At 43.4% G+C, this 26,977-nt stretch overlaps 1 protein-coding gene across 1 annotated transcript in view; it reads right to left on the minus strand.

Annotated features, from left to right (window-relative positions):
- The window catches only part of LOC139379056 (neurexin-2-like), a 929,896-nt gene that overhangs the window by 772,590 nt on the left and 130,329 nt on the right, over window positions 1-26,977 (minus strand). Inside the window, exon 3 of the mRNA XM_071121799.1 lies at window positions 19,174-19,203. Coding sequence (XP_070977900.1) covers window positions 19,174-19,203 — 30 coding nt within the window. The remainder of the gene's footprint in view (window positions 1-19,173; window positions 19,204-26,977) is intronic.

Below are 26,977 nucleotides of genomic sequence, written 5' to 3' on the forward strand. Positions count from 1 at the left end.
GAAATCATCCCATGTAAAGAGTCAACTAATTGAATTAAAGTTAAATTCATAACTAAATAGTTTTTAATAAATTGTATTGCAATTATGTCTATTTAAGATAAGGTCAAATGTTTATCACACATCACATTAAAACTCAGCACCAGACTGTGTCAGGGTGTTTAACCACATTATCACATTAAAACCCAGCACCAGACTGTGTCAGGGTGTTTAACCACATTATCACATTAAAACCCAGCACCAGACTGTGTCAGGGTGTTTAACCACATTATCACATTAAAACCCAGCACCAACCTGTGTCAGGGTTTTTAACCACATTATCACATTAAAACCCAGAACCAACCTGTGTCAGGGTGTTTAACCACATTATCACATTAAAACCCAGCACCAGACTGTGTCAGGGTGTTTAACCACATTATCACATTAAAACCCAGCACCAGACTGTGTCAGGGTGTTTAACCACATTATCACATTAAAACCCAGCACCAACCTGTGTCAGGGTGTTTAACCACATTATCACATTAAAACCCAGCACCAGACTGTGTCAGGGTGTTTAACCACATTATCACATTAAAACCCAGCACCAGACTGTGTCAGGGTGTTTAACCACATTATCACATTAAAACCCACTGTGTCAGGGTGTTTAACCACATTATCACATTAAAACCCAGCACCAGACTTTGTCAGGCTGTTTAACTGGAGCCACACATATTGTTAATTTAGGGCCTGGCGTTCTTCCTGACTACATGACATGCTCTCATGGCCCTAGGTGGACACAATGATGTATGAAATCAATGTGAAGCAATGAGGTAATACAAGAGGACGTGAGCGGTTAAGACTACTCTTATAGCCTATTCTTAATAACCATGGTGTTATTGTGATCTCTACAGATGTAGGATCTTAATTTGAGCCAGTTTGCTACAGCAGGAAAATAATCCTGCAGCAAGAGGAAATGTGAACTATTATTACATACTATTACATACTATGAATGTATGTAGAGGTTGATACAAAATCAAGTCAGAAATGTCGAAGTGGAAATTACAAACTTCAGAAGCCTTTTAAAACTTAAAATACACTACAAGTTTTAAATGTCCTGCATTGCAGGAAAGTTCTCCTGCAACAGGGTGGTCCGATTCAGATCTGTATTATAGGCTGTGTGACAGTAGATTCCCTCCATCTGGGGCTAGTGCAGCATCAGGGGATTCTCCTGCCACCGTGAGCGGTTCCGTCAGCCACATCGAATGTCTCTGTAGCAGCTTCCAGGTCTCCAGACCTGACAGGTTGCATTACGGCAAGCCTGCAGCCCAGAGATTTAGGTAACACTACAGCGAAGGGTGCTTAGGAAGCTCGAGAGACATCTGAAGTTTGGATAGATTAATTTAATGAAATATAAAGACAATTACAGTTATTGCATTGTCTTCTTTTACTCATTGGGTACGGATCAATCTGCCTAATCCATTCCAGTTAATACCGAAATACATCATAGTTTACATTTGAGTTTGGCTGGAATATCCAGGGGCTATTTATTATCCATTGCTTCATCTTGCAAGTCCAGTCTATTTACCATTCAGTTGTTTGATTAAATTGGTTCATTTTGTGAAGAATGTTATCAAAGCTGAAACGATTGCATATCCCCCAACACAATGTTTTATTTTCTGGCACATATATCATTTTTTTGTTGTTGCGTATGTTGGCTTTGCTTCTAATTAGTGTTTAAGAATTATGTTTGGAGTTGAACGTACACAATTAACATGCAGTAGATCTCTGGCTCGGATTTGCAAACCTAGCTTTAAGCCTGCATCGGTACGTATGCGTGCATGCATATATGTATGTATGTATGTATGCATGCATGCATGCATGCACGCACAACAAGTCTGTGCTATGTACAATGATGAAAAATCTTTGGCCATATTAGGGAACCATTATTAGAAATCACAATCAGTGTGTCTACAACATTATGACTACAATAGAATTCCTAAATTATTATTATTATTATTATCATCACCAAGGAGATCAGACAAATCTTGATTCTCTCTCAGGGTTTATCTGACTCCCAGTACGTTCATCCTCTAGGGAATACGAGAGAAGCTCTGATCACGTACTTGTTCAACCACCACTGTTTGAAGTCGCCTGCAATCAAAGCTAAGGAGCTGGAAACATTGGTAATTTAAACCTATTAGGTTTCTACATTATTTCATTAGGGCCTTGCTTTTATTTGATTTATTAAGTACCGCTTAATTGGTTTGTTAAAGTAAGGGAGCCCTCAGGCTCAGAATAACGAGCTCCCGGGAGCCTATAGGGGTCCATAGTGAATAAATGTGTTAGGAAGCTAAGTGTTTTGGTATATCATTTGGTCAGATATTGAGCAATATAATTTATATATAGCAAAATATATTTATATATTTTTCATATAATTTACAAATATGAAAAAGGCCATTTGCCTCGTTTTAAAGAACAGAGTTAAACATTTGCATATTTGATATGTCTCTGTTTCAGCAATAAATAAATACCTGAATTCACACACCATTGAACACACTAAATGTATTCTCCTGTGGGTAGATTAATATATTTTTTTATATTTTTTAACAGAATTTTTGCAAACTCTATTGAACATTATTGTTATGAGATTCATTTTATTGAGGCTGTGCTGTTTCTGTGTGTACAAAGGGGTCCGAACTCATTGACACCCTCGATAAAGATTAGCAATAATGACTGTATAAAATTAAACATTTACAACAAAATAAAATACTGAGCTATATTGCAGTTTCCTCAAAAATTATGAATTTACTGTGAAACTGTGAAAATTATGAGAATGTCCTTTTAGTGAAAAGACAGCCTGAAATGTCTGCCTGTTTTGGAGGGATGGAGTTTTGGCCTGTGTGGTGACATCACCAGGCAGCTAAGTGTTAATAGACCAATAAGAACGAGAGTTCCACACCTCTTTGAAAATAACAGCTAGGTTTCAGTTTTCCCCTCCCCACACAGACCCCTCCCAGACAGACCTAGAAAAAGTATTGCTAAGAAACCATTTTTGGTTGTTTTCAATTAAAATTGTCAAAAACAATCACAGTAAGGTACTTAATTATTACCCAGAAATGATTTGATATTCAGATGAAAACAACAGATTTGTACCTTGTCAGCTCGGGGGTTTGAACTTGCAACCTTCCGGTTACTAGTCCAACGCTCTAACCACTAAGCTACCCTGCCATCTTTAACAACTAATACAAAAAAATATTTAAAAAGGGGTCAAAATGATTCATTACCCTAAAGATTCTTATGCATAAAGTAATCAATAGTTTAGAATTTGGTCCCATATTCCTAGCACACAATAACTACATGCAGCTTGTGACTAGATGCATTTGCAGTTGGTTTTGGTTGTGTTTCAGATTATTTTGTGCCCAATAGAAATTAATGGTAAATAATCTATTTGATTGTGTCATTTTGGAATCACTTATTTTTGGTAAATAAGAATACAATGTTATTAAACACTTCTGAATGAATGTGGATGCTAACATGATTACGGATAGTCCTGAATGAATCGTGAATAATGTGGAGTGAGAAAGTTGAAGACGGTCCAAGATCAGGGGCATAATGCATCAGGGCCACAAAGTCCATGAGGATGGTAAGGGAGGTCATCTTTTTCCTGCAATTTGGAACCATAATCATTATGCCATGACTAAAATATGTTTATTTTCCTGCATATCTAAGCATACTTCTTGATCTGTCTGCTAAAATATTAGTAAAAGATTGAAAGGAATGTGAGTCTTATTCAGTACATTTAGTTATTGCTTGATTTTCTAAAGTCTGCCAACCTTACCAGCAGACATGCCAGCTAAGATTGTTAGACAAGCTAGCTACTCTAACTTGATTCACAGCCTGAAATGGCTTCTAGGTAGCTAGTAATGAGTTTGGGAGATAGGGAACATATCTGGGCTAAAGACAACTTCATAAAATTGCTAGGTGGCTAGTAGTATTACAGAAATAAATTAAATAAATAACAGGACCAATCTGAGGGGGCACGTGCCCCTGTGCCCCCGATGGGCACAAGGCTTCTGTGAAATATCATACCCCCAAGACATGCTATTGGTAATGGTGAGAGTTTAGCATGTCTTGGGGGTGTGATCTTTGAAACTCTGTAACTTTCCCACTCATCACTACTACTTTATTCAGGACTATCTGTAATCACGTTAGCATCCACATTCATGTAGAAGTGTTTTGAAATATATTATATTCTTATTTATAATACCAATGAAGGGCCTCAAAAAAGACACAATACATTATTTACCATTCATTTATATTGGGTACAAAATAATCTGAAACAAAGAGTGCAGAGTCACAGGCATGACGTAGTCAATATGGGACCAAATTCTAAACTCTTGACTACTTTATTTCTAAGTTAAACAAAATCTCTTACTCTGACCAATAGTATTAGTATAAAATAATATCACTTCCCAGTCATTTATTGCTCATCTTTATCAACAGTGTCAATAATTTAGTCCTACTATATATGTATGTATAATTTACTGTATGTGTAGGTTTGTATTTGTTTTTTAACTTTTCTTTCCAATCCTCTCACTTGGGAAATTATTTTTTTAAAGAGATGGGAAGGAAATTGTGTTGAGAAGAGAGTTGAGTTATTGACTATACTGGTGTTGAGAAGAGATTTGAGTTATTGACTATACTGGTGTTGAGAAGAGATTTGAGTTATTGACTATACTGGTGGGGGTCGGGGCATGTGTGCGCATGGGGGTGTGGACGCATGGGGGTGTGGACGCATGGGGGTGTGTGCGCGCATGGGGGTGTGTGCGCATGGGGGTGTGTGCGCATGGGGGTGTGTACGCATGGGGGTGTGTGCACGCATGGGGGTGTGTGCACGCATGGGGGTGTGTGCGCATGGGGGTGTGTGCGCATGGGGGTGTGTACGCATGGGGGTGTGTACGCATGGGGGTGTGTGCGCATGGGGGTGTGTACGCATGGGGGTGTGTACGCATGGGGGTGTGTACGCATGGGGGTGTGTACGCATGGGGGTGTGTACGCATGGGGGTGTGTACGCATGGGGGTGTACGCATGGGGGTGTGTGCGCATGGGGGTGTGTGCGCATGGGGGTGTGTGCGCATGGGGGTGTGTCTGCTTGTCCGAGCACATGAACATTGGCTCAGTACACTCGAGGGCAACGTGGCTCCTTAGGTGGCTGAACATCCGTGTAGTATAGATTACTGTGGTAGCCTATGTGAGTAGACCTGTACGTATGAAATTACACTGTGGTTGTGGATATGTGATTCAGGTCACTGCTCTCTAACACACTGATGTAGAATGTGATATGTATGAACTTTCCTGCGATAATAAAATATTATATATTAATATTTTTAAATTATACTTGCAAACTACGTTTAGGAAAGAATATTGAATAATAGAAGCACAGTGGTTAGATTAGATTAGGAGTATTTCACATGATTTGGCGCTCTTGGCATTGAATCAAATAGGCCTGCGTTTGTTTTTCTTATGTAATGTTGGCAACCAAACACTGACCACTATGCATTATAACAGCGCAGTAATTAGATCAGTGTTAATCTGTAGTTTCATTGGGGCGAAGTGTAGTGTCAGTATTGGAGGTGTGTGCCACAGTGTGACTTCATGGGGACGGTGTGTCTCAGTGTGGTGGTGGAGCAGTGTCAGGCAATAGAGACCAGCCTGTCCAAACGTGGGCTTTGCCCTTCATATCTGGGAAGGACAGGTTTGTGACGTAGTGAGGCATTGATTTTCCTCGCTTGGCTCTACAGACTGTGTGATGTCAGGGCGGGAGGTGAAAAGCACCTGCTCTTTGATCCACCAACCAGCACGGCCGGTGACCGTTACATGCCGCTTTGACTTTTCTGCTAGACGCAGACGGACAGGCAGACGACAAACTCACCTGTACAGGCACGCACCCACGCAGTCAACGTCGAAATGCAGACGCTGACGAAAAATGGCTCAGCCTTCAACTGCAAACCAGGTCAGTCACTGAAGCTGTGGCGCTTTATGACTGAGCCAAATAGGCTTATCGATCATGCTCTTTAAAGATGTTTCTGTTGCCAGTTCACGAGGGACGACCACTGTATTCATGTTAACTACAGCCAATCGATACAAAGGACGGGGGAGACCAAAGTTTGTGTTATTAAATAAAGTCTGATCAGCGGCTTTTTCTTGAACTGTTGTATCACGGCATCTCTCTCTTCCATTTCCCTAATAAATGATGTATAAAAAAGATGAAAGGTGGAGACATTTTATTTCCCTACTTGGAATATGCATTAGACCTCAATAGAACGCCTGTGGCCTGGTTTGATCAAAAACACAACTGTGCAGACTTCTACCTTTCTCTGCCTGCCTACCTTATTTTTGAGAGAGAGAGAGAGAGAGAGAGAGAGAGAGAGAGAGAGAGAGAGAGAGAGAGAGAGAGAGTCAGTGCATGTTCCAGTAAGCTATCCTGGTCCCATCTATTTTCAGCTTTTTTCCTCTCTCTCCCCTCCCTCCCTCTTCCCTATCTCTCTCTTCCCTCTCTCTCTACCCTCCCTCTTCCCTATCTCTCTCTTCCCTCTCGCTCCCCCCTCTCTCTCTCTTCTCCCTCTTCCCTCTTAACAGTTATTTATTTATTACATTACTCTTTTTCCCCTCCTTTTTTACACCAGCAGTCTTGATGGTTAAGACGCTCCTGCTCCTCATCGGGGTCAGGGGTTACACAAATGCAAAGCCATGCTCTGAACAGCGGAAGGGAATCGCTAATGCCTGAGTCACGCTGTAGCCATGGACGATAAGGTTAAGCTCAGGATTGTGGGAAATATCTTAATGCCGGCATTTTGATTCCTCAAGTGTGTCCAATTATCACTGTGTATACCTTTCATGCTGAGGCCACACGGACCGAGTAAACAGTTTGTAAGAAGGAAAAGGCCTACATAATGAAGGTACGAGGGAGAAAATGTCATGCCGAAGCAAAGACGAACCTGCATAGAAATTAGGGGATTATGGTTCAGTGGGGGTCACTGCGGACGTCTAGAGGAGCTATAGGTGTTCCGTTGAGTCACCCAGTGACAGGAACAATGAAGTAGCACTATTTCAGCTGTAATTATGGATGGCAAGGACCCAGAGATGGAGGAGGATCTCAGAGCTCTTGTTCACAACTAGCCTCTGCAGCGAGGGCACGCACATGCAACGCAGTTAGAGGAGTCTTTAAAGGGGAGGTGTTGAAGACATGTAAGGGAGCTAATGAGTCTATAAAGGGGAAGTGTTCCAGACATGCAAGGCAGTTAGAGGAGTCTTTAAGGGGAGGAGTTGCAGACATGCAAGGGAGCCAAATAGTCTTTAAAGGGGAGGTGAGGCAGACGTGTAAGGGAGCCAAGGAGTCTTTAAAGCGGAGATGTTGCAGATATATAAGGGAGCTAAGGAGTCTTTGAAGGGGACATTTTGCAGACGTAAGGGAGCCAAGGAGTCTTTAAAGGGGAGGTGTTCCAGACAAGCAAGGCAGTTAGAGGAGTTTTTAAGGGGAGGGGTTGCAGACATGTACGAGAGCCAAGGAGTCTTTAAAGGGGAGGTGTTGTAGACATGTAAGGGAGCCAAGGAGTCTTTAAAGGGGTGGTGTTGCAGACACGTAAGGGACCAAAGGAGTCTTTAAAGGGGAGGTGAGGTAGACATGTAAGGGAGGCAAGGAGTCTTTAAAGCGGAGATGTTGCAGATATATAAGGGAGCTAAGGAGTCTTTAAAGGGGACATGTTGCAGACGTAAGGGAGCCAAGGGGTCTTTAAAGGGGAGGTGTTACAGGCACGTAAGGAAGCAAAGGAGTCTTTAAAGGGGTGGTGTTGCAGACACGTAAGGGACCAAAGGAGTCTTTAAAAGGGGAGGTTTTGCTGACATGTAAGGGAGATAACAAGTCTTTAAAGGGGAGGTGTTGCATACATGTAAAGGAGCAAATGAGTCTTTAAAGGGGAGGTGTTGCAGACATGTAAGGGAGCAAATTAGTCTTTAAAGGGGAGGTGTTGCAGACATGTAAGGGAGCAAATGTGTCTTTAAAGGGGAGGTGTTGCAGACATGTAAGGGAGCAAATGTGTCTTTAAAGGGGAGGTGTTGCAGACATTTAAGGGAGCAAATGAGTCTTTAAAGTGGAGGTGTTGCAGACTTGTAAGGGAGCTAATGAGTCTATAAAGGGGAAGTGTTCCAGACATGCAAGGCAGTTAGAGGAGTTTTTAAGGGGCGATGTTGCAGATATATAAGGGAGCCAAGGAGTCTTTAAAGGGGACATGTTGCAGACGTATGGGAGCAAAGGGGTCTTTAAAGGGGAGGTGTTACAGGCACGTAAGGAAGCAAAGGAGTCTTTAAAGGGGTGGTGTTGCAGACACGTAAGGGACCAAAGGAGTCTTTAAAAGGGGAGGTGTTACTGACATGTAAGGGAGCCAAGCAGTCTTTAAAGGGGAGGTGTTGCATACATGTAAGGGAGATAACTAGTCTTTAAAGGGGAGGTGTTACATACATGTAAGGGAGGTAACTAGTCTTTAAAGGGTAGGTGTTGCATACATGTAAGGGAGATAACAAGTCTTTAAAGGGGAGGTGTTGCAGACATGTAAAGGAGCAAATGTGTATTTAAAGGGGAGGTGTTGCAGACATGTAAGGGAGCAAATTAGTCTTTAAAGGGGAGGTGTTGCAGACATGTAAGGGAGCATATTAGTCTTTAAAGGGGAGGTGTTGCAGACATGTAAGGGAGCAAAGGAGTCTTTAAAGGGGAGGTGTTGCAGACATGTAAGGGAGCTAATGAGTCTATAAAGGGGAAGTGTTCCAGACATGCAAGGCAGTTAGAGGAGTCTTTAAGGGGAGGAGTTGCAGAATGCAAGGGAGCCAAATAGTCTTTAAAGGGGAGGTGAGGCAGACATGTAAGGGAGCCAATGAGTCTTTAAAGGGGAGGTGTTCCAGACAAGCAAGGCAGTTAGAGGAGTTTTTAAGGGGAGGGGTTGCAGACATGTAAGGGAGCAAATGAGTCTTTAAATGGGAGGTGTTGCAGACATGTAAGGGAACAAATGTGTCTTTAAAGGGGAGGTGAGGTAGAAATGTAAGGGAGGCAAGGAGTCTTTAAAGCGGAGATGTTGCAGATATATAAGGGAGCTAAGGAGTCTTTAAAGGGGACATGTTGCAGATATATAAGGGAGCTAAGGAGTCTTTAAAGGGGAGGTGTTACAGGCACGTAAGGAAGCAAAGGAGTCTTTAAAGGGGAGGTGTTGCAGACACGTAAGGGACCAACGGAGTCTTTAAAAGGGGAGGTTTTGCTGACATGTAAGGGAGATAACTAGTCTTTAAAGGGGTGGTGTTACATACATGTAAGGGAGGTAACTAGTCTTTAAAGGGGAGGTGTTGCAGACATGTAAGGGAGATAACAAGTCTTTAAAGGGGAGGTGTTGCAGACATGTAAAGGAGCAAATTAGTCTTTAAAGGGGAGGTGTTGCAGACATGTAAGGGAGATAACAAGTCTTTAAAGAGGAGGTGTTGCAGACATGTAAAGGAGCAAATGAGTCTTTAAAGGGGAGGTGTTGCAGACATGTAAGGGAGCAAATTAGTCTTTAAAGGGGAGGTGTTGCAGATATGTAAGGGAGCAAATGTGTCTTTAAAGGGGAGGTGTTGCAGACATGTAAGGGAGCAAATGTGTCTTTAAAGGGGAGGTGTTGCAGACATTTAAGGGAGCAAATGAGTCTTTAAAGTGGAGGTGTTGCAGACTTGTAAGGGAGCTAATGAGTCTATAAAGGGGAAGTGTTCCAGACATGCACGGCAGTTAGAGGAGTCTTTAAGGGGAGGAGTTGCAGACATACAAGGGAGCCAAAGAGTCTTTAAAGGAGAGGTGAGGCAGACATGTAAGGGAGCCAAGGAGTCTTTAAAGGGGAGGTGTTCCAGACAAGCAAGGCAGTTAGAGGAGTTTTTAAGGGGAGATGTTGCAGATATATAAGGGAGCTAAGGAGTCTTTAAAGGGGACATGTTGCAGACGTATGGGAGCAAAGGGGTCTTTAAAGGGGAGGTGTTACAGGCACGTAAGGAAGCAAAGGAGTCTTTAAAGGGGTGGTGTTGCAGACACATAAGGGACCAAATGAGTCTTTAAAAGGGGAGGTGTTGCTGACATGTAAGGGAACAAATGTGTCTTTAAAGGGTAGGTGAGGTAGACATGTAAGGAAGGCAAGGAGTCTTTAAAGCGGAGATGTTGCAGATATATAAGGGAGCTAAGGAGTCTTTAAAGCGGAGATGTTGCAGACGTAAGGGAGCCAAGGGGTCTTTAAAGGGGAGGTGTTACAGGCACGTAAGGAAGCAAAGGAGTCTTTAAAGGGGAGGTGTTGCATCCATGTAAGGGAGATAACAAGTCTTTAAAGGGGAGGTGTTGCAGACATGTAAAGGAGCAAATTAGTCTTTAAAGGGGAGGTGTTGCAGACATGTAAGGGAGATAACAAGTCTCTAAAGAGGAGGTGTTGCAGACATGTAAAGGAGCAAATGAGTCTTTAAAGGGGAGGTGTTGCAGACATGTAAGGGAGCAAATTAGTCTTTAAAGGGGAGGTGTTGCAGACATGTAAGGGAGCAAATGTGTCTTTAAAGGGGAGGTGTTGCAGACATGTAAGGGAGCAAATGTGTCTTTAAAGGGGAGGTGTTGCAGACATTTAAGGGAGCAAATGAGTATTTAAAGTGGAGGTGTTGCAGACTTGTAAGGGAGCTAATGAGTCTATAAAGGGGAAGTGTTCCAGACATGCACGGCAGTTAGAGGAGTCTTTAAGGGGAGGAGTTGCAGACATACAAGGGAGCCAAAGAGTCTTTAAAGTAGAGGTGAGGCAGACATGTAAGGGAGCCAAGGAGTCTTTAAAGGGGAGGTGTTCCAGACAAGCAAGGCAGTTAGAGGAGTTTTTAAGGGGAGATGTTGCAGATATATAAGGGAGCTAAGGAGTCTTTAAAGGGGACATGTTGCAGACGTATGGGAGCAAAGGGGTCTTTAAAGGGGAGGTGTTACAGGCACGTAAGGAAGCAAAGGAGTCTTTAAAGGGGTGGTGTTGCAGACACGTAAGGGACCAAATGAGTCTTTAAATGGGAGGTGTTGCAGACATGTAAGGGAACAAATGTGTCTTTAAAGGGGAGGTGAGGTAGACATGTAAGGGAGGCAAGGAGTCTTTAAAGCGGAGATGTTGCAGATATATAAGGGAGCTAAGGAGTCTTTAAAGGGGACATGTTGCAGACGTAAGGGAGCCAAGGGGTCTTTAAAGGGGAGGTGTTACAGGCACGTAAGGAAGCAAAGGAGTCTTTAAAGGGGAGGTGTTGCAGACACGTAAGGGACCAACGGAGTCTTTAAAAGGGGAAGTTTTGCTGACATGTAAGGGAGATAACTAGTCTTTAAAGGGGAGGTGTTACATACATGTAAGGAAGATAACTAGTCTTTAAAGGGGAGGTGTTACATACATGTAAGGGAGGTAACTAGTATTTAAAGGGGAGGTGTTGCATACGTGTAAGGGAGATAACAAGTCTTTAAGGGGAGGTGTTGCATACATGTAAGGGAGATAACAAGTCTTTAAAGGGGAGGTGTTGCAGACATGTAAAGGAGCAAATGTGTCTTTAAAGGGGAGGTGTTGCAGACATGTAAGAGAGCAAATTAGTCTTTAAAGGGGAGGTGTTGCAGACATGTAAGGGAGCAAATTAGTCTTTAAAGGGGAGGTGTTGCAGACATGTAAGGGAGCAAATGTGTCTTTAAAGGGGAGGTGTTGCAGACATGTAAGGGAGCATATGTGTCTTTAAAGGGGAGGTGTTGCAGACATGTACGGGAGCAAATGAGTCTTTAAAGGGGAGGTGTTGCAGACATTTAAGGGAGCAAATTAGTCTTTAAAGTGGAGGTGTTGCAGACTTGTAAGGGAGTCAATTAGTCTTTAAAGGGGAGAGTTGCAGACATTTAAGGGAGCAAATGAGTCTTTAAAGTGGAGGTGTTGCAGACTTGTAAGGGACCAAAGGAGTCTTTAAAAGGGGAGGTTTTGCTGACATGTAAGGGAGCCAAGCAGTCTTTAAAGGGGAGGTGTTGCATACATGTAAGGGAGGTAACTAGTCTTTAAAGGGGAGGTGTTGCATACATGTAAGGGAGATAACAAGTCATTAAAGGGGAGGTGTTGCAGACATGTAAAGGAGCAAATGAGTCTATAAAGGGGAAGTGTTTCAGACATGCAAGGCAGTTAGAGGAGTCTTTAAGGGGAGGAGTTGCAGACATGCAAGGGAGCCAAAGAGTCTTTAAAGGGGAGTTGAGGCAGACATGTAAGGGAGCCAAGGAGTCTTTAAAGGGGAGGTGTTCCAGACAAGCAAGGCAGTTAGAGGAGTTCTTAAGGGGAGGGGTTGCATACATGTACGGGAGCCAAGGAGTCTTTAAAGGGGAGGTGTTGTAGACATGTAAGGTAGCCAAGGAGTCTTTAAAGCGGAGATGTTGCAGATATATAAGGGAGCCAAGGGGTCTTTAAAGGGGACATGTTGCAGACGTAAGGGAGCCAAGGGGTCTTTAAAGGGGAGGTGTTACAGGCACGTAAGGAAGCAAAGGAGTCTTTAAAGGGGTGGTGTTGCAGACACGTAAGGGACCAAAGGTGTCTTTAAAAGGGGAGGTGTTGCTGACATGTAAGTGAGCCAAGCAGTCTTTAAAGGGGAGGTGTTGCAGACATGTAAGGGAGCAAATGAGTCTTTAAAGGGGAGGTGTTGCAGACATGTAAGGGAGCAAATTAGTCTTTAAAGGGGAGGTGTTGCAGACATGTAAGGGAGCAAATGTGTCTTTAAAGGGGAGGTGTTGCAGACATGTAAGGGAGCCAAGCAGTCTTTAAAGGGGAGGTGTTGCATACACGTAAGGGAGATAACTAGTCTTTAAAAAGGAGGTGTTACATACATGTAAGGGAGGTAACTAGTCTTTAAAGGGGAGGTGTTGCATACATGTAAGGGAGGTAACTAGTCTTTAAGGGGAGGTGTTGCATACATGTAAGGGAGATAACAAGTCTTTAAAGGGGAGGTGTTGCAGACGTGTAAAGGAGCAAATTAGTCTTTAAAGGGGAGGTGTTGCAGACATGTAAAGGAGCAAATGAGTCTTTAAAGGGGAGGTGTTGCAGACATGTAAAGGAGCAAATGTGTCTTTAAAGGGGAGGTGTTGCAGACATGTAAGGGAGCAAATTAGTCTTTAAATGGGAGGTGTTGCAGACATGTAAGGGAGCAAATGAGTCTTTAAAGGGGATGTGGTGCAGACATGTAAGGGAGCAAATGTGTCTTTAAAGGGGAGGTGTTGCAGACATGTAAGGGAGCAAATGAGTCTTTAAAGGGGAGGTGTTGCATACACGTAAGGGAGATAACTAGTCTTTAAAAAGGACGTGTTACATACATGTAAGGGAGGTAACTAGTCTTTAAAGGGGAGGTGTTGCATACATGTAAGGGAGATAACAAGTATTTAAGGGGAGATGTTGCATACATGTAAGGGAGATAACAAGTCTTTAAAGGGGAGGTGTTGCAGACATGTAAAGGAGCAAATTAGTCTTTAAAGGGGAGGTGTTGCAGACATGTAAATGAGCAAATTAGTCTTTAAAGGGGAGGTGTTGCAGACATGTAAGGGAGATAACAAGTCTTTAAAGGGGAGGTGTTGCAGACATGTAAGGGAGCAAATTAGTCTTTAAAGGGGAGGTGTTGCAGACATGTAAGGGAGCAAATGTGTCTTTAAAGGGGAGGTGTTGCAGACATGTCAGGTAGCAATTGAGTCTTTAAAGGGGAGGTATTGCAGACAAGTAAGGGAGCAAATGAGTCTTTAAGTGAAGGTGTTGCAGACTTGTAATGGAGCAAATGAGTTTTAAAGGGGAGGTGTTGCAGACATGTAAGGGAGCAAATTAGTCTTTAAAGGGGAGGTGTTGCAGGCATGTACGGGAGTTAACGAGTCTTTAAATGGGAGGTGTTCCAGACAGGCAAGGGAGCCAATTAAAGGGCAGGTGTTGCAGACAGGAGGTGTTGCAGACATGTAAGGGAGCCAAGGAGTCTTTAAAGTGGAGGTGTTGCAGACATGTAAGGGAGTTAACAAGTCTTTAAAGTGGAGGTGTTCCAGACACGCAAGGGAGCCAATAAAAGGGGAGGTGTTGCAGACATGTAAGGGAGCCAATGAGTCTTTAAAGCAAAGGTGATGCAGATATATAAGGGAGCTAATGAGTCTTTAAAGGGGAGATGTTGCAGACATGTGAGGGAGACAAGGAGTCTTTAAAGGGAAGGTGATGTAGATATATAAGGGAGCTAAGGAGTCTTTACAGGGGAGGTGTTGCAGATATGTAAGGGAGACAAGGGAACTTTAAAGGTGAAGTGTTCCAGAAATGCAAGGCAGTTAGAGGAGTCTACGGGGAGGTGTTGCAGACTTGTAAGGGAGCTAATGGGCCTTTTTAGGGGATGTGTTCCAGACATGAAAGGGAGCTAACGATCCTTTTTATTATTTTTTATTGCACCTTTATTTAACCAGGTAGACCAGTTGAGAACAAGTTCTCATTTACAACTGCGACCTGGCCAAGATAAAGCAAAGTAGTGCGACACAACCAACAACACAGAGTTACACATGGAATAAACAAACATACAGTCAATAACACAATAGAAAAAATCTATATACTGTGTGTCGAAATGAGGTAAGATTAGAGAGGTAGGGCAATAAATAGGCTGTAGTGGCAAAGTAATTAAAATTAAGCAATTAAACACTGGAGTGATAAATGTGCAGAAGATGAATGTGCCAGTAGAGACACTGGGGTGCAAAGCAGCAAAAAATATATAACAATATGCGGATGAGGTAGTTGGATAGGCTATTTACAGATGGGCTATGTACAGAAGCAGTGATCTGTGAGCTGCTCTGACAGTTAATGCTTAAAGTTAGTGAGGGAGATATGAGTCTCCAGCTTCGGTGATTTTTGCAATTCATTCCAGTCATTGGCAGCAGAGAACTGGAAGGAAAGGCGGCCAAAGGAGGAATAGGCTTTGGGGGTGACTAGTGAAATATACCTGCTGGAGCGCGTGCTACAGGTGGGTGTTGCTATGGTGACCAGTGAGCTGAGATAAGGTGGGGGTTTACCTAGCAAAGATCTAGCAATGACCGGTAGCCAGTGGGTTTGGCGACGAATATGAAGCGAGGGCCAGCCAATGAGAGCATACAGGTCGCAGTAGTGGGTAGTATATGGGGCTTGGTGACAAAACGGATGGCACTGTGATAGACTGCATCCAATTTGCTGAGTAGAGTGTCGGAGGCTATTTTCTAAATGACATCGCCGAAGTCAAGGATCGGTAGGATGTTCAGGTCAGTTTTACGAGGGTATTTTTGGCAGCATGAGTGAAGGATGATTTGTTGCGAAATAAGAAAGCAGATTCTCTATTTAATTTTGCATTGGAGATGCTTAATGTGAGTCTGGAAGGAGAGTTTACAGGTTAACCAGACACCTAGGTATTTGTAATTGTCCACATATTCTAAGTCAGAACCATCCAGAGTAGTGATGCTGGACGGGCGGGCAGGTGCGGGCAGCGATCGGTTGAAGAGCATGCATTTAGTTTGAATTGCATTTAAGAGCAGTTGGAGGCCACGGAAGGAGTGTTGTATGACATTGAAGCTTGTCTGAAGGTTAGCTAACACAGTGTCCAAAGAAGGGCCAGAAGTATACAGAATGGTGTCGTCTGCGTAGAGGTGGATCAGAGAATCACCGGCAGCAAGAGCGACATCATTGATGTATACAGAGAAAAGAGTCGGCTCGAGATTTGAACCCTGTGGCACCCCCATAGAGACTGCCAGAGGTCCGGACAACAGGCCCTCCGATTTGACACACTGAACTCTGTCTGATAAGTAGCTGGTGAACCAGGCGAGGCAGTCATTTGAGAAACCAAGGCTGTTGAGTCTGCCGATAAGAATGCTGTGATTGACAGTGTCGAAAGCCTTGGTCAGGTCGATGAATACGGCTTCACAGTATTGTCTTTTATCGATGACGGTTATGATATCGTTTAGGACCTTGAGCGTGGCTGAGGTGCACCAATGACCAGCTTGGAAACCAGATTGCATAGCAGAGAAGGTATGGTGGGATTCGAAATGGTCGGTGATCTGTTTGTTAACTTGGCTTTTGAAGACCTTAGAAAGGCAGGGTAGGATAGATATAGGTCTGTAGCAGTTTGGGTCTAGAGTGTCTCCCCCTTTGAAGAGGGGAATGACCTCAGCAGCTTTCCAATCTTTGGGCATCTCAGATGATACGAAAGAGAGGTTGAAAAGGTTAGTAATAGGGGTTGCAACAATTGCGGTGGATAATTTTAGAAAGAGAGGGTCCAGATTGTCTAGCCCAGTTGATCTGTAGGGGTCCAGATTTTGCAACTCTTTCAAAACATCTGCTATCTGGATTTGGGTGAAGGAGAATGGGGGAGGTTTGGGCAAGTTGCTGTGGGGGGTGCAAGGCTGTTGACTGGGGTAGGGGTAGCCAGGTGGAAAGCATGGCCAGCTGTAGAAAAATGCTTCTGGAAATTCTCAATTATCTTGGATTTATCGGTGGTGACACTGTTTCCTAGCCTCAGTGCAGTGGACAGCTAGAAGGAGGTGCTCTTATTTTCCATGGACTTTACAGTTTCCCAGAACTTTTGCTCTCCTGACTGCCTGTGTATATTGGTTCCTAACTTCCCTGAAAGGTTGCGTATCGTGGGAGTTATTTAATGCTAATGCAGTACGCCACAGGATATTTTTGAGCTGGTCAAGGGCAGTCAGGTCTGGAGTGAACCAAGGGCTATATCTGTTCCTGGTTCTACATTGTTTGAATGGGGCATGCTTATTTAAGATGGTGAGGAAAGCACTTTTAAAGAATAACCAGGCATCTTCTACTGACAAAATGAGGTCAATATCCTTCCAGGATACCCGGACCAGGTCGATTAGAAAGGCCTGCTCGCTGAAGTGTTTTAGGGAGCGTTTGACAGTGATGAGAGGTGGTAGTTTGACTGCAGACCCATTATGGACGCAGGCAATGAGACAGTGATCGCTGAGATCCTGGTTGAAGACAGCAGAGGTGTATTTAGAGGGCAGGTTGGTAAGGATGATGTCTATAAGGGTGCCCGTGTTTACAGATTTAGGGTTGTACCTGGTAGGTTCATTGATAATTTGTGTGAGATTGTGGGCATCTAGCTTAGATTGTAAAGGGGAGCTGTTCCAGACAAGCAAGGGAGCCAAGGAGTCTTTAAAGGGGAGCTGTTGCAGACATGTAAGGGAGCCAATGAGTCTTTAAAGGGGAGGTGTACCAGACATGTAATAGAGCTAACAAGTCTTTAAATATGTCTTTATTTTCAGCTTTGAATGAGAGAATTTATTTCCCTAAGATTTAGTTTTCAATATAGTTCTTGTTTTATTAATACTATGTTACTTGTTTATGTGTTTTCTTATATGTAAGACTTAATGCCATTTGTAATTTGTTTTGTTGCAGATTTATGTTTAAAATACTATCCAGATAAGAAATTGTCATAGAATTAGAGAAAAATATTATCAGTCACTAAGACATTTGCAACCCATTCACAGTAAAACGTATTTCTATTCCGATTTCAGATGATCCACCCTTACTGACTAAATATACTCCAAGTTTATTACTATCATCATCAGAACGTTTTGTAAATGGCAGATGTTTGGGAGTAAAGCGTGGATTTTTGAATAAGATACACATTTTCACGGGTGTTTTTTCTTGACTGATTACAATTTATTTGATGTGGTGCTATTGTATGTCATATCATTTGAAAAACCTGTTTCTTAGCTTTTAAAATGTGTATCATGTTTTCATATAAGGTTTGACACCAGAAAAGTATTCTAATTTATCCACATCCAGATATCGTACAGTACGTGCTAAATACCACCTTTCCACTTGGTTATGAACGCACGATGAGGAGTCTTTAAAGGGGAGGTGTTCCAGACATGTAAGTTGTTTGATACAGGAACCTGTATGTGTTTAAAGAGAACAGAGGTGAATCTCAAATGTCTTTCCTAGAATCTTCGCATCCTCTCCCCTCGCCGCCTCCTCAAATGGCAGAGGGAAGCGAGGAGAGCATTGGATCAAAAGATCCTTCAGAGTAGACACAAGGAATTGAGGAATGACTTTTACAATGCACCCCAGGAGAGGGAGTTTTAGAAATCCTATTCGGATCCCAGTGCATCAGTGATAGAGGTCGAAGGGGGAGAGGGAAGGGAGTCGATAGGAGCTAGCTAGACCGTTCTCTCTATTCTAGTAAAGGTCAGTGTGCTCCCCAACCTATCCCTGCCTGCTTGAATCTCTCTCTCCCATGAACTTTCCCTCTCCCGCCATTCTTGGTAGGTTCACGTCAGGAGACAACAGAGCAACCCAGTGTCTGTATAAACAGGGCAGAAAAGGTTGGCTGTGTGAAGAGTGAAATGCTCTAATGAATGTGATTGAATAGAAGGATAAAGATTGTGCCACTATATCTGCTTGGTCGTGGTTGAGAGTAATATTGAGTCAGAGCAGTTCCATTGGAGACCATAACATGTCCATAGCAGGACAGTTCAATCTCATCGCTTTTCAGACAGTATTTTCTTCATACATAATTCACAAGACATTCTTTCCAGGTTAACATTTCAAATAGCTTGCAGTCTGTCTCTGAATAAGCTTAAGATCTAAAAACCTCATCATAACAGATCAGGGTGCCAAACAATGAGAATGACAGCAGAGTGGTGATAGAAAACTCTGTGTCATTCAACAACAACTTTGTTGCATTACTAAGAGGGGTAACATACAGCTAACACTTGACAAACTGTTTTTTTTTCCTGTAGACACTTTTTTGAAAACCCAAGCAGAAGGGAGAGCAGAAAAGCGTTACCTGCAGCCCGGGAGGTCGTAGGTCAGGGTGGTTCCAGATGAGCCAGAAGGACAGGACAAGGGTGGGACGGACAGTGTGGAGGCACAGAGAGCACAAGGAAGGATATGGCAGGAAGCACAACCAAAACAAAGAGAAATGAGGGGGGAAGAGTGTGAGAGAATTGGGGGGTGCCATGGGATGGGTAGATGGGTTAGGAGGACGGGTTAAGGAAAATGGAGGTAGGGAAATGTGGGGTGGTGAGGGAAGAGGAGGAGTGAAGAAGAGGAGAGGTTGGGCAGAAGAGTACTTTTTGTTTTCCTCAGGAAAAAAAGAACCAAAAAAGGAATGAACTCATACCTTGGTTGTTTAACGTCAGGTGCGCCAGACCTTGAAGGAAAGAACAGAAACAAAGAAAACAAAGGAAAAAAGGTCATAAAAGGTAACGGGAGGGGAAAAAAACATTGTCACAACGTTGGACTGCAGTTTGTGACAGACATCCTGGGGCAGACTCGGATGTCAGAGATTCAACTCAAAGGTAAAACAAAAAAAAGAGAGAGAGAGAAAGAGAGAGAAGATAACGAAAAAACAAGCAAACACTTCTTGATGTGGGGGGGTAGAAAAAAAGCAGCATTTCATTCGGTGCAACCCCCGTAGGCCATTGCTCACACAAATGCTTTTTTTTTCTCACTGAAGTACTTATGGAACATACACATAGTAACTGTTTGGCAGGCTTGAGATTTAACTGAATTCTTTGCCTACGGTATAAATCTTTTCTGCTCTTGGAGATCCAAGGTCTCTAACAGAACGGGTCAGTGATAAGTGTAAAAACACAAAGAGAGAAGAACATTCGTTTCGTTGCCAGGAACAGAAGACTATATACACCGGCACAGATGCAGTAAGTGACAAACATCCAAAATACAATGTTCCTGAAATCAAGGATAAACAAATTTGAGCCAAAACAGGAGTCCAATCATTTCAAAGGGCTTCACAGTTTTGGAGTCAAACTATGACGACCACACACAGCAACAGCTAACATTGTAGTCTATCTGAGTCCCATCTGAACACAATAACAGCTCTCCGACAGATATCCGGCAGCAGTTTACAACGATACATCCCAAGTGCTGACGAAATTACTTCAGCCAGAACCAACTTTAAACAAACTGTAGATGTGGGCTTGATATGTGCTTCTCTCAGCATCAAAAGATCTTTGTTCACACTATTGTCAAAGCCGCGAATGGTTAAACAGCAGTCCTATTAGTCAAGATGTTGCGTATAAATAACTGATAACAAAAAGGGTAGTATGTTCTATCCATGAACATTTCAGAAATGTCAGAATCCGTTTTTATGTCTGATATGATCACAGCCTTGAATTCAAAGAACTGCTCCTGTTTCACTTACTGTAGCTTGGTATATTCTTACCACTGGCAGAATAACATACAACATTATACCACGACCACTGTTGGCTAAACAGTGGGAATAAGATAGCCTTTAGTTTAACTGCTAAATAACCTTGCAAAAAAACACACAGGATAAGCTATGAAGAAAAAAGGACTAAACTTGCTTAATATAGGAACCTTAATTAACCTATGTTCCAGTGAAAAGAAGGGCATTTCCATTGTAGGGCTACAATGACCATATGCTGCTCTTGTCCAATCAGCTTTAACTTGGCTGAATTAATCACTTCTAGGTCCAGGTTCACAAGTCCAATCGTTCTCCGGTTAAACACCAGGCAGCCTTCATCGGGACAGCCATACAATTGCAAGGCCACAGATTTCCTGGAAAATGAATATTTAGATTTCTTACAAAACACATACGCAGCTATACACACATAATAGGATGTTTTGATTGACCTGACAAGTACACAGAATCAACTTCTTGAGATAATGGCAAGAAGCCACCCTGCTGACAAATGATATGTCTTGAACAGAATATTTCTAATCCGCACTGATGATTAGAACAGTTTATTCAAATCACTTGTGAGTCAGACTCGAAGGTCGATAGCAATGGAGTCAACCATCATTTACCGCAACAGCATTGGTAAACATTTAAGGAGTCAATTTTGTTTTGTTCTCTCTGGTAATCTTCTAGCCTCAGGGAACAAGTCACCAGGTAGGAGATTTGTAAGAGATATCCTAATGGTGACTAACCCCATTCCGTACAATTTTGCGCAACCGCGGCAGTCAAACGAGGCTGCAAGGAAAACTAATGGGACTGTAGCGACAGTGCTGGCATCAACATCCGGGGTGTGAACTACATTTCTATTCAAGCGTTGATTGACATGGTAATGGCTCTATAGTATTGGAGAAAAGTTTTTAAAAACGGACCCCTCTGGCGCTGTATGTTAAATTGTGACGTGTCATGACATAACGTAGAGCATTCATTATGCCACTCATTCTGTGTCATACAGCCTCTTTCCACCAGGTGTGGCGCTTCTCTTGCAGATTAAAAACAAGAAAAGGACAGGGTCAGGGTTAAAGGGGATACCTGGTCAGTTGTACAACTGAATGCATTCATTTTTTGCGTCATCACTGCTAGCCATCATGGCGCTCAAAAGCCGCGACAGCCGCTGTTTACTTCTGAAGATCACTTTAGAGCCGCCCTAAAACCCCATTCAAGTTCCACACAAACCTTCAAACAGGTATGTAATGACACATTATATAAACTCTTTATAGGGTTATATTTACATTTTAGAGGTGATAAGTTGGACAGATCGAGTGAAAAAAAGCTGTTTCCCAACTAGACATATCTCCCCCTTTCACTGTCACACAGTAGGTTTCACTTCCCCACCCGCCATTTTTAAAAAGACCCAAAGGAGCTCATTGCTTTCTTCAATCATGCAGAGACGGGCAGCATGAAGGTCTCATCATTGATTTTGCTGGAAAGGGGAGAAATTGTGCTTTACAATGGTATTCACACTACATTTGACCTGGAAGTATTACGTATTTTGGGCGATAAAATAAGGTCAATTGTATGGAATAGCAGATATCATTGATAGAGTTGTAGCAATTCACTGAGGGAAGACTCAATCAATGTACCAATCTAGTCAATTAACCGACTACGGCACAAAACTCAAACAGCAATCCATCCCTCCACCCAGCTTACAACAGACTAACAGCCAACCACACAGTTTACAACAGACCAACAGCCAACCACCCAGCTTACAACAGACTAACAGCTAATACAGGGACTCATCCCACCAGCCAGCTTACAACAGACCAACAGCTAATACAGAGACTCATCCCACCAGCCAGCTTACAACAGACCAACAGCTAATACAGTGACTCATCCCACCAGCCAGCTTACAACAGACCAACAGCTAATACAGTGAATCATCCCAACAGCCAGCTTACAACAGACCAACAGCTAATACAGTGACTCATCCCACCAGCCAGCTTACAACAGACCAACAGCTAATACAGTGACTCATCCCACCACCCAGCTTACAACAGACCAACAGCTAATACAGTGACTCATCCCAGCAGCCAGCTTACAACAGACCAACAGCTAATACAGAGACTCATCCCACCAGCCAGCTTACAACAGACCAACAGCTAATACAGAGACTCATCCCACCACCCAGCTTACAACAAACCAACAGATAATACAGAGACTCATCCCACCACCCAGTTTACAACAGACCAACAGCTAATACAGTGACTCATCCCAGCAGCCAGCTTAAATAGACCAACAGCTAATACAGTGACTCATCCCACCACCCAGCTTACAACAGACCAATAGCTAATACAGTGACTCATCCCAGCAGCCAGCTTACAACAGACCAACAGCTAATACAGAGACTCATCTCACCAAAAGTGACTTATCTAACCACCCAACTTTACACAGACCAACAGCTAATACAGTGAATTCCGAGTACAACATTGTCCTCTATTGTCTCTTAATAGAGACTGTGACTCCAGGCACAGATCAAATCAAATCAGGAACATAGTGCATGTTTTATTTATCTATTTTGGCTGATTCCTGCCAGTGACCTCCCTCCTTTTTTTTGTTCCACTACCCATGATGCATTAGACAGATAAGGCTGCCCAATGAAACAGGCCTGTGTTGATAGTGCATACCAAATCATCTCATCCCCAGGGTTCTCTGTCTCCTTCTCTCCTTCCCTCTCTCCCTGACCGCTTGCTGGAGCAGAGGCAACATTATAAATATCCTGAAGTGGGGCGATGGTCAGAAGAGGAGGAGAGGTGGAAGTGCCGCAGCGACAGAGGGGTGGCAAGGGCTAAGGAGCACCGCTGTTTGTCACACAGCTGGCCCCCTCTTTGCCTCTTTGCACTCTGAAACACTCCAAAATAACATAAGGAGAAATGGTCTGTGTATGTGCATGTGTTTGTATTATCTTGGCAGAGGCACAGGGTGTCAGACTAACAGTGAGCCAGAGCCTGAGCAGGATATCAAGAGGCTTCAACATGTTCCACCATATGAGAGAGAGAGAGAGAGAGAGAGAGAGAGAGAGAGAGAGAGAGAGAGAGAGAGAGAGAGAGAGAGAGAGAGAGAGAGAGAGAGAGAGAGAGAGAGAGAGAGAGTGTGAGTTCTGGCCCAAACATATCAAGTGAGCACCCGTTGTCTTTCACACATGGCTCCCAGCCAAACAGCCTATGTGAAAGGCTTAGTACTACAGACCTCTCTGAGGAAACAGCCAGTAAGTCCTAATCACAGTAACTCAACTCAAAGGAAAGCCATACGATTGCATTGGGAAGTCCCCTTCATACACAAATCAAATTACTGCCACTACACACACTATCCTTGATCACATATTGAAAACATAATGAAAATAAAAACTCGCCCTGCGACTTTTCCTTTACCCCAACTGCTGAAAATGTGATTACGCTCTTAATTGTGCTATGAGTGCAAGTGGGAGAGCCTGATGCAATCCGAGCCGACGAGGGACGAACGTTGATTGGCTGGAGATGATTGAGTGACAGATGGAGATGAGTCACAATTCTGTCATTAGGAGGTAACGTGCAACCGTGAAATTGTCTCTCTCTCTCTCAGCTGGCTTCTGCTACTCTCCTCTCGTCTTGTCTCCTCTCCTCTCCTCCATTACCCCACTCTGCTTCCAGCCATCTCCACCCAACAGCAACACTGCTGGCCGTGGGTCCTGGGTAGCAAGACAACCCCACCCCGACTTTTAATCAAGGACAAAAATAGTGAGGGTATACAAAAAGCTACGTTCACAGAAAACATTAGCATTGGTGATGAATGTCAAAATTTCACCCTAGAGCCATCACTGATGTAATATTCATATGTATAAACATACTGAATTGTAATTGGATGCATTTTACCGCCGTATCATACTGTGCTATGATTGGTTAAGACCACCCAGATGGTGAGGTCATGGTCAGTTGATCATAGTATGAGACACGGGAACATGCCAGTTATAGCTAGCTAATAAAGAGCTATGTCAAGAAATATCCTGTCGTACTGCATTTTATTATTTTGTACAAAGCGTGTCCAACAATACATGGTGTCAGAGTAAAGGGACTAAAAGATTTTGCTGGAGTTCCTTCACCTCGAATGGACTGGGAGTCTACAAACTTATGATGCATGGCGTAAGTACAAACAGCATGTGGAGCTAATGTTCACGGATCCTCTGAAGGACAGGAGAAGAGGGACAATGCAGCTACTTGCTCCTCTGGATCGATGAAAAAGGGAGAGATATTTACAACACATGGACACTTACCGAGGCTGAATCAAAGGTACTGAAAACATACAACGATCGTTTTGAAGCATATGTTGTGCCGAAGACCAATACGATTTACGCCAGGTACAAATTCCATGAGAAAGTACAGGGAGCTAGCGAATCGTTTGAACAGTTTGTGACTGAGCTGCGTCTGCTTGTGAATTACAGATTTTCACATTGTCAGCTCGGGGATTCTGTTACTGGCCCAACGTTCTAACCACTAGGCTACCTGCCGCTCCAAACGTTCACATATCACGTGAATAAGCAGTGCATGCAGTCAGGCAAACATCAAAGCACACATCCGGAGAGAGACATAACTCCAAAACAGAGCGACATAGACTCAAAACGCCACAAAACTTGTGGATATTGTGGATACAAAGTGCATGGCGAACAGGGAAATTCCCCAGCTAAAGGAAAACAGTGTACTAAATGTGGAAAATGGAATCACTTTGCAAAAGTGTGCAGAGCTTACAGTGGAAAAACTACACGCAGTGAGTGAAGATGAAATGTCAATCAAAGAGTCAAATGCTGATGAACTATTTATTGATTCAGTGACAGAAAAATCAAATATCAGAGACAGAGCAAGCCTTTGCTGACCTTGAGATAGGAACACAAGGCACAGAGCTAAAGTTCAAACTAGACACTGGTGCACAAGTAAACATTATTCCTCTGAATAAGTAGCGCAGCTTGACATCTGAGTACGAGCTACAGCCCACCAAGCGCAGACTGACTGGTTATGGTGAACAGCTCCCAGTAAATGCACATAAATGCAATAAATGCAAATACAAGAAAAGTGACATGATGTTGGACTTTTACGTTGTTGACACTAGAGCACCTGCAGTGCTAGGTCTTAAAGCATGTTTAGACATGGACCTCATCAAGCTAGTTTGATCAGTGACAGCACCAGTAGAGACAGAACATGTACTGGAGGAGTTTGCTGATGTTTTCACAGTAATAGGACTATTCCCAGGAGAATGGACCATTCACCTTGACCTACACACAACCCTTGTGGTCTACCCACTGAGAAATATTCCCCTTGCTCTCCACGCCCATATGAAGAAAGAGTTGGAGAGCATTGAGCAATCTGACATAGTCATCAAGGTTACAAAACCGTGGTGGTGGAGAAACCACACACAGGCAAGCTCAGAGTATGTCTCGACCCAAGAGAGGCTATCAAACACCCCCATTATCATTTACCAATACTTGATGGCAACACGCACAAGCTAGCTGGAGCACGCTAATTCAGTGTCATGGACGCCTGATCAGGCTACTGGGCTATCAAGCCCACAGAAGAGTCATCTAAGCTCACAACGTTCAACAACGTCGCCTGCCTTTTTGGATTATTTCAGTCCAAGACAAGTTTCAGCAAAAGATTGACGAAGTGTACAAAGGCCTCGGCGGAGTTGTGGCAATTGTGGATGACATCCTTGTCTATGGTCAAACCAAAGAGGAACATGACAGAAACCTCTGCGCGATGCTGCAAAGGTCCCGCGAGAGAGGAGTCCGGCTCAACCCCGAGAAGAGCACAGTCGGCACTACAGAGGGCAGCTACTTCGGAACATCTTCTCACAGTGAATGGAATCAAGCCAGATCCACAGTGGATCTCAGCCATAAAATACATGGAGTACCAAAGAACTGTGCAGAGCTGGAAACAGTGCTTGGCATGGTCAACTACTTAGCCAAGTTCGCCCCCAGCCTCTCCAATGCTAATGCACTCCTGCGTCAACTGCTAAAGCAGTCCAGTGAGTTTCCCTCACTGGACAAGCAACACGACATTGCTTTCCAGAGAGTGAAAGACTTGATCACGAGAGAACCAGGACCAATCCTTGCCTACTACGACCCCAACAAAGAGCTCAGACTCCAAGTGGACGCGTCAAAGTATGGACTAGGTGCAGTGCTACTGCAAGAAGGAAAGCCCATCGGCTACACTTCCAAATCTCTCACAGACTGTGAAATCAACTACGCTCAAAAAGGAGCTCTACGCCATTCTGTTTGGATGTAAGCATTTCCATCATTACGTATATGGAAGACAATCCATTGTGGAATCCGACCACAAGCCCTTCAAATCAATCATGAGGAAACCGCTAGCCGCAGCCCCGCCAAGGCTACAGAGAATGATCTTTCAACTACAAAAATACGACTTGACAATCACTCACCGTCCAGGCAAAGACATCCCTGTTGCAGACACACTCTCCAGGAAGTTACCTGCAAGGACAGCAGCCTCAGTGAAGGCATGGACATGCAAGTTCACAGTGTGTACATCAACTTACCAGTTAGTGACACAAAACTGAAGGAGATCCGAGCAGAAACAGAAAAGGACTCACAACTCACACAGCTGAGGAAAGTCATACAGGATGGATGGCCTGTGGAGAGGAAAAATTGCCCTCAGAGCGTCTCAGTTCTGGCACCATCGTGATGAACTATCACAGATCAAGGGAATCATTTTCAAAGGAGAGAAAATCA

The sequence above is a fragment of the Oncorhynchus clarkii genome, chromosome 21, assembly GCF_045791955.1.
Source record: "Oncorhynchus clarkii lewisi isolate Uvic-CL-2024 chromosome 21, UVic_Ocla_1.0, whole genome shotgun sequence".
NCBI lineage: Eukaryota > Metazoa > Chordata > Actinopteri > Salmoniformes > Salmonidae > Oncorhynchus > Oncorhynchus clarkii.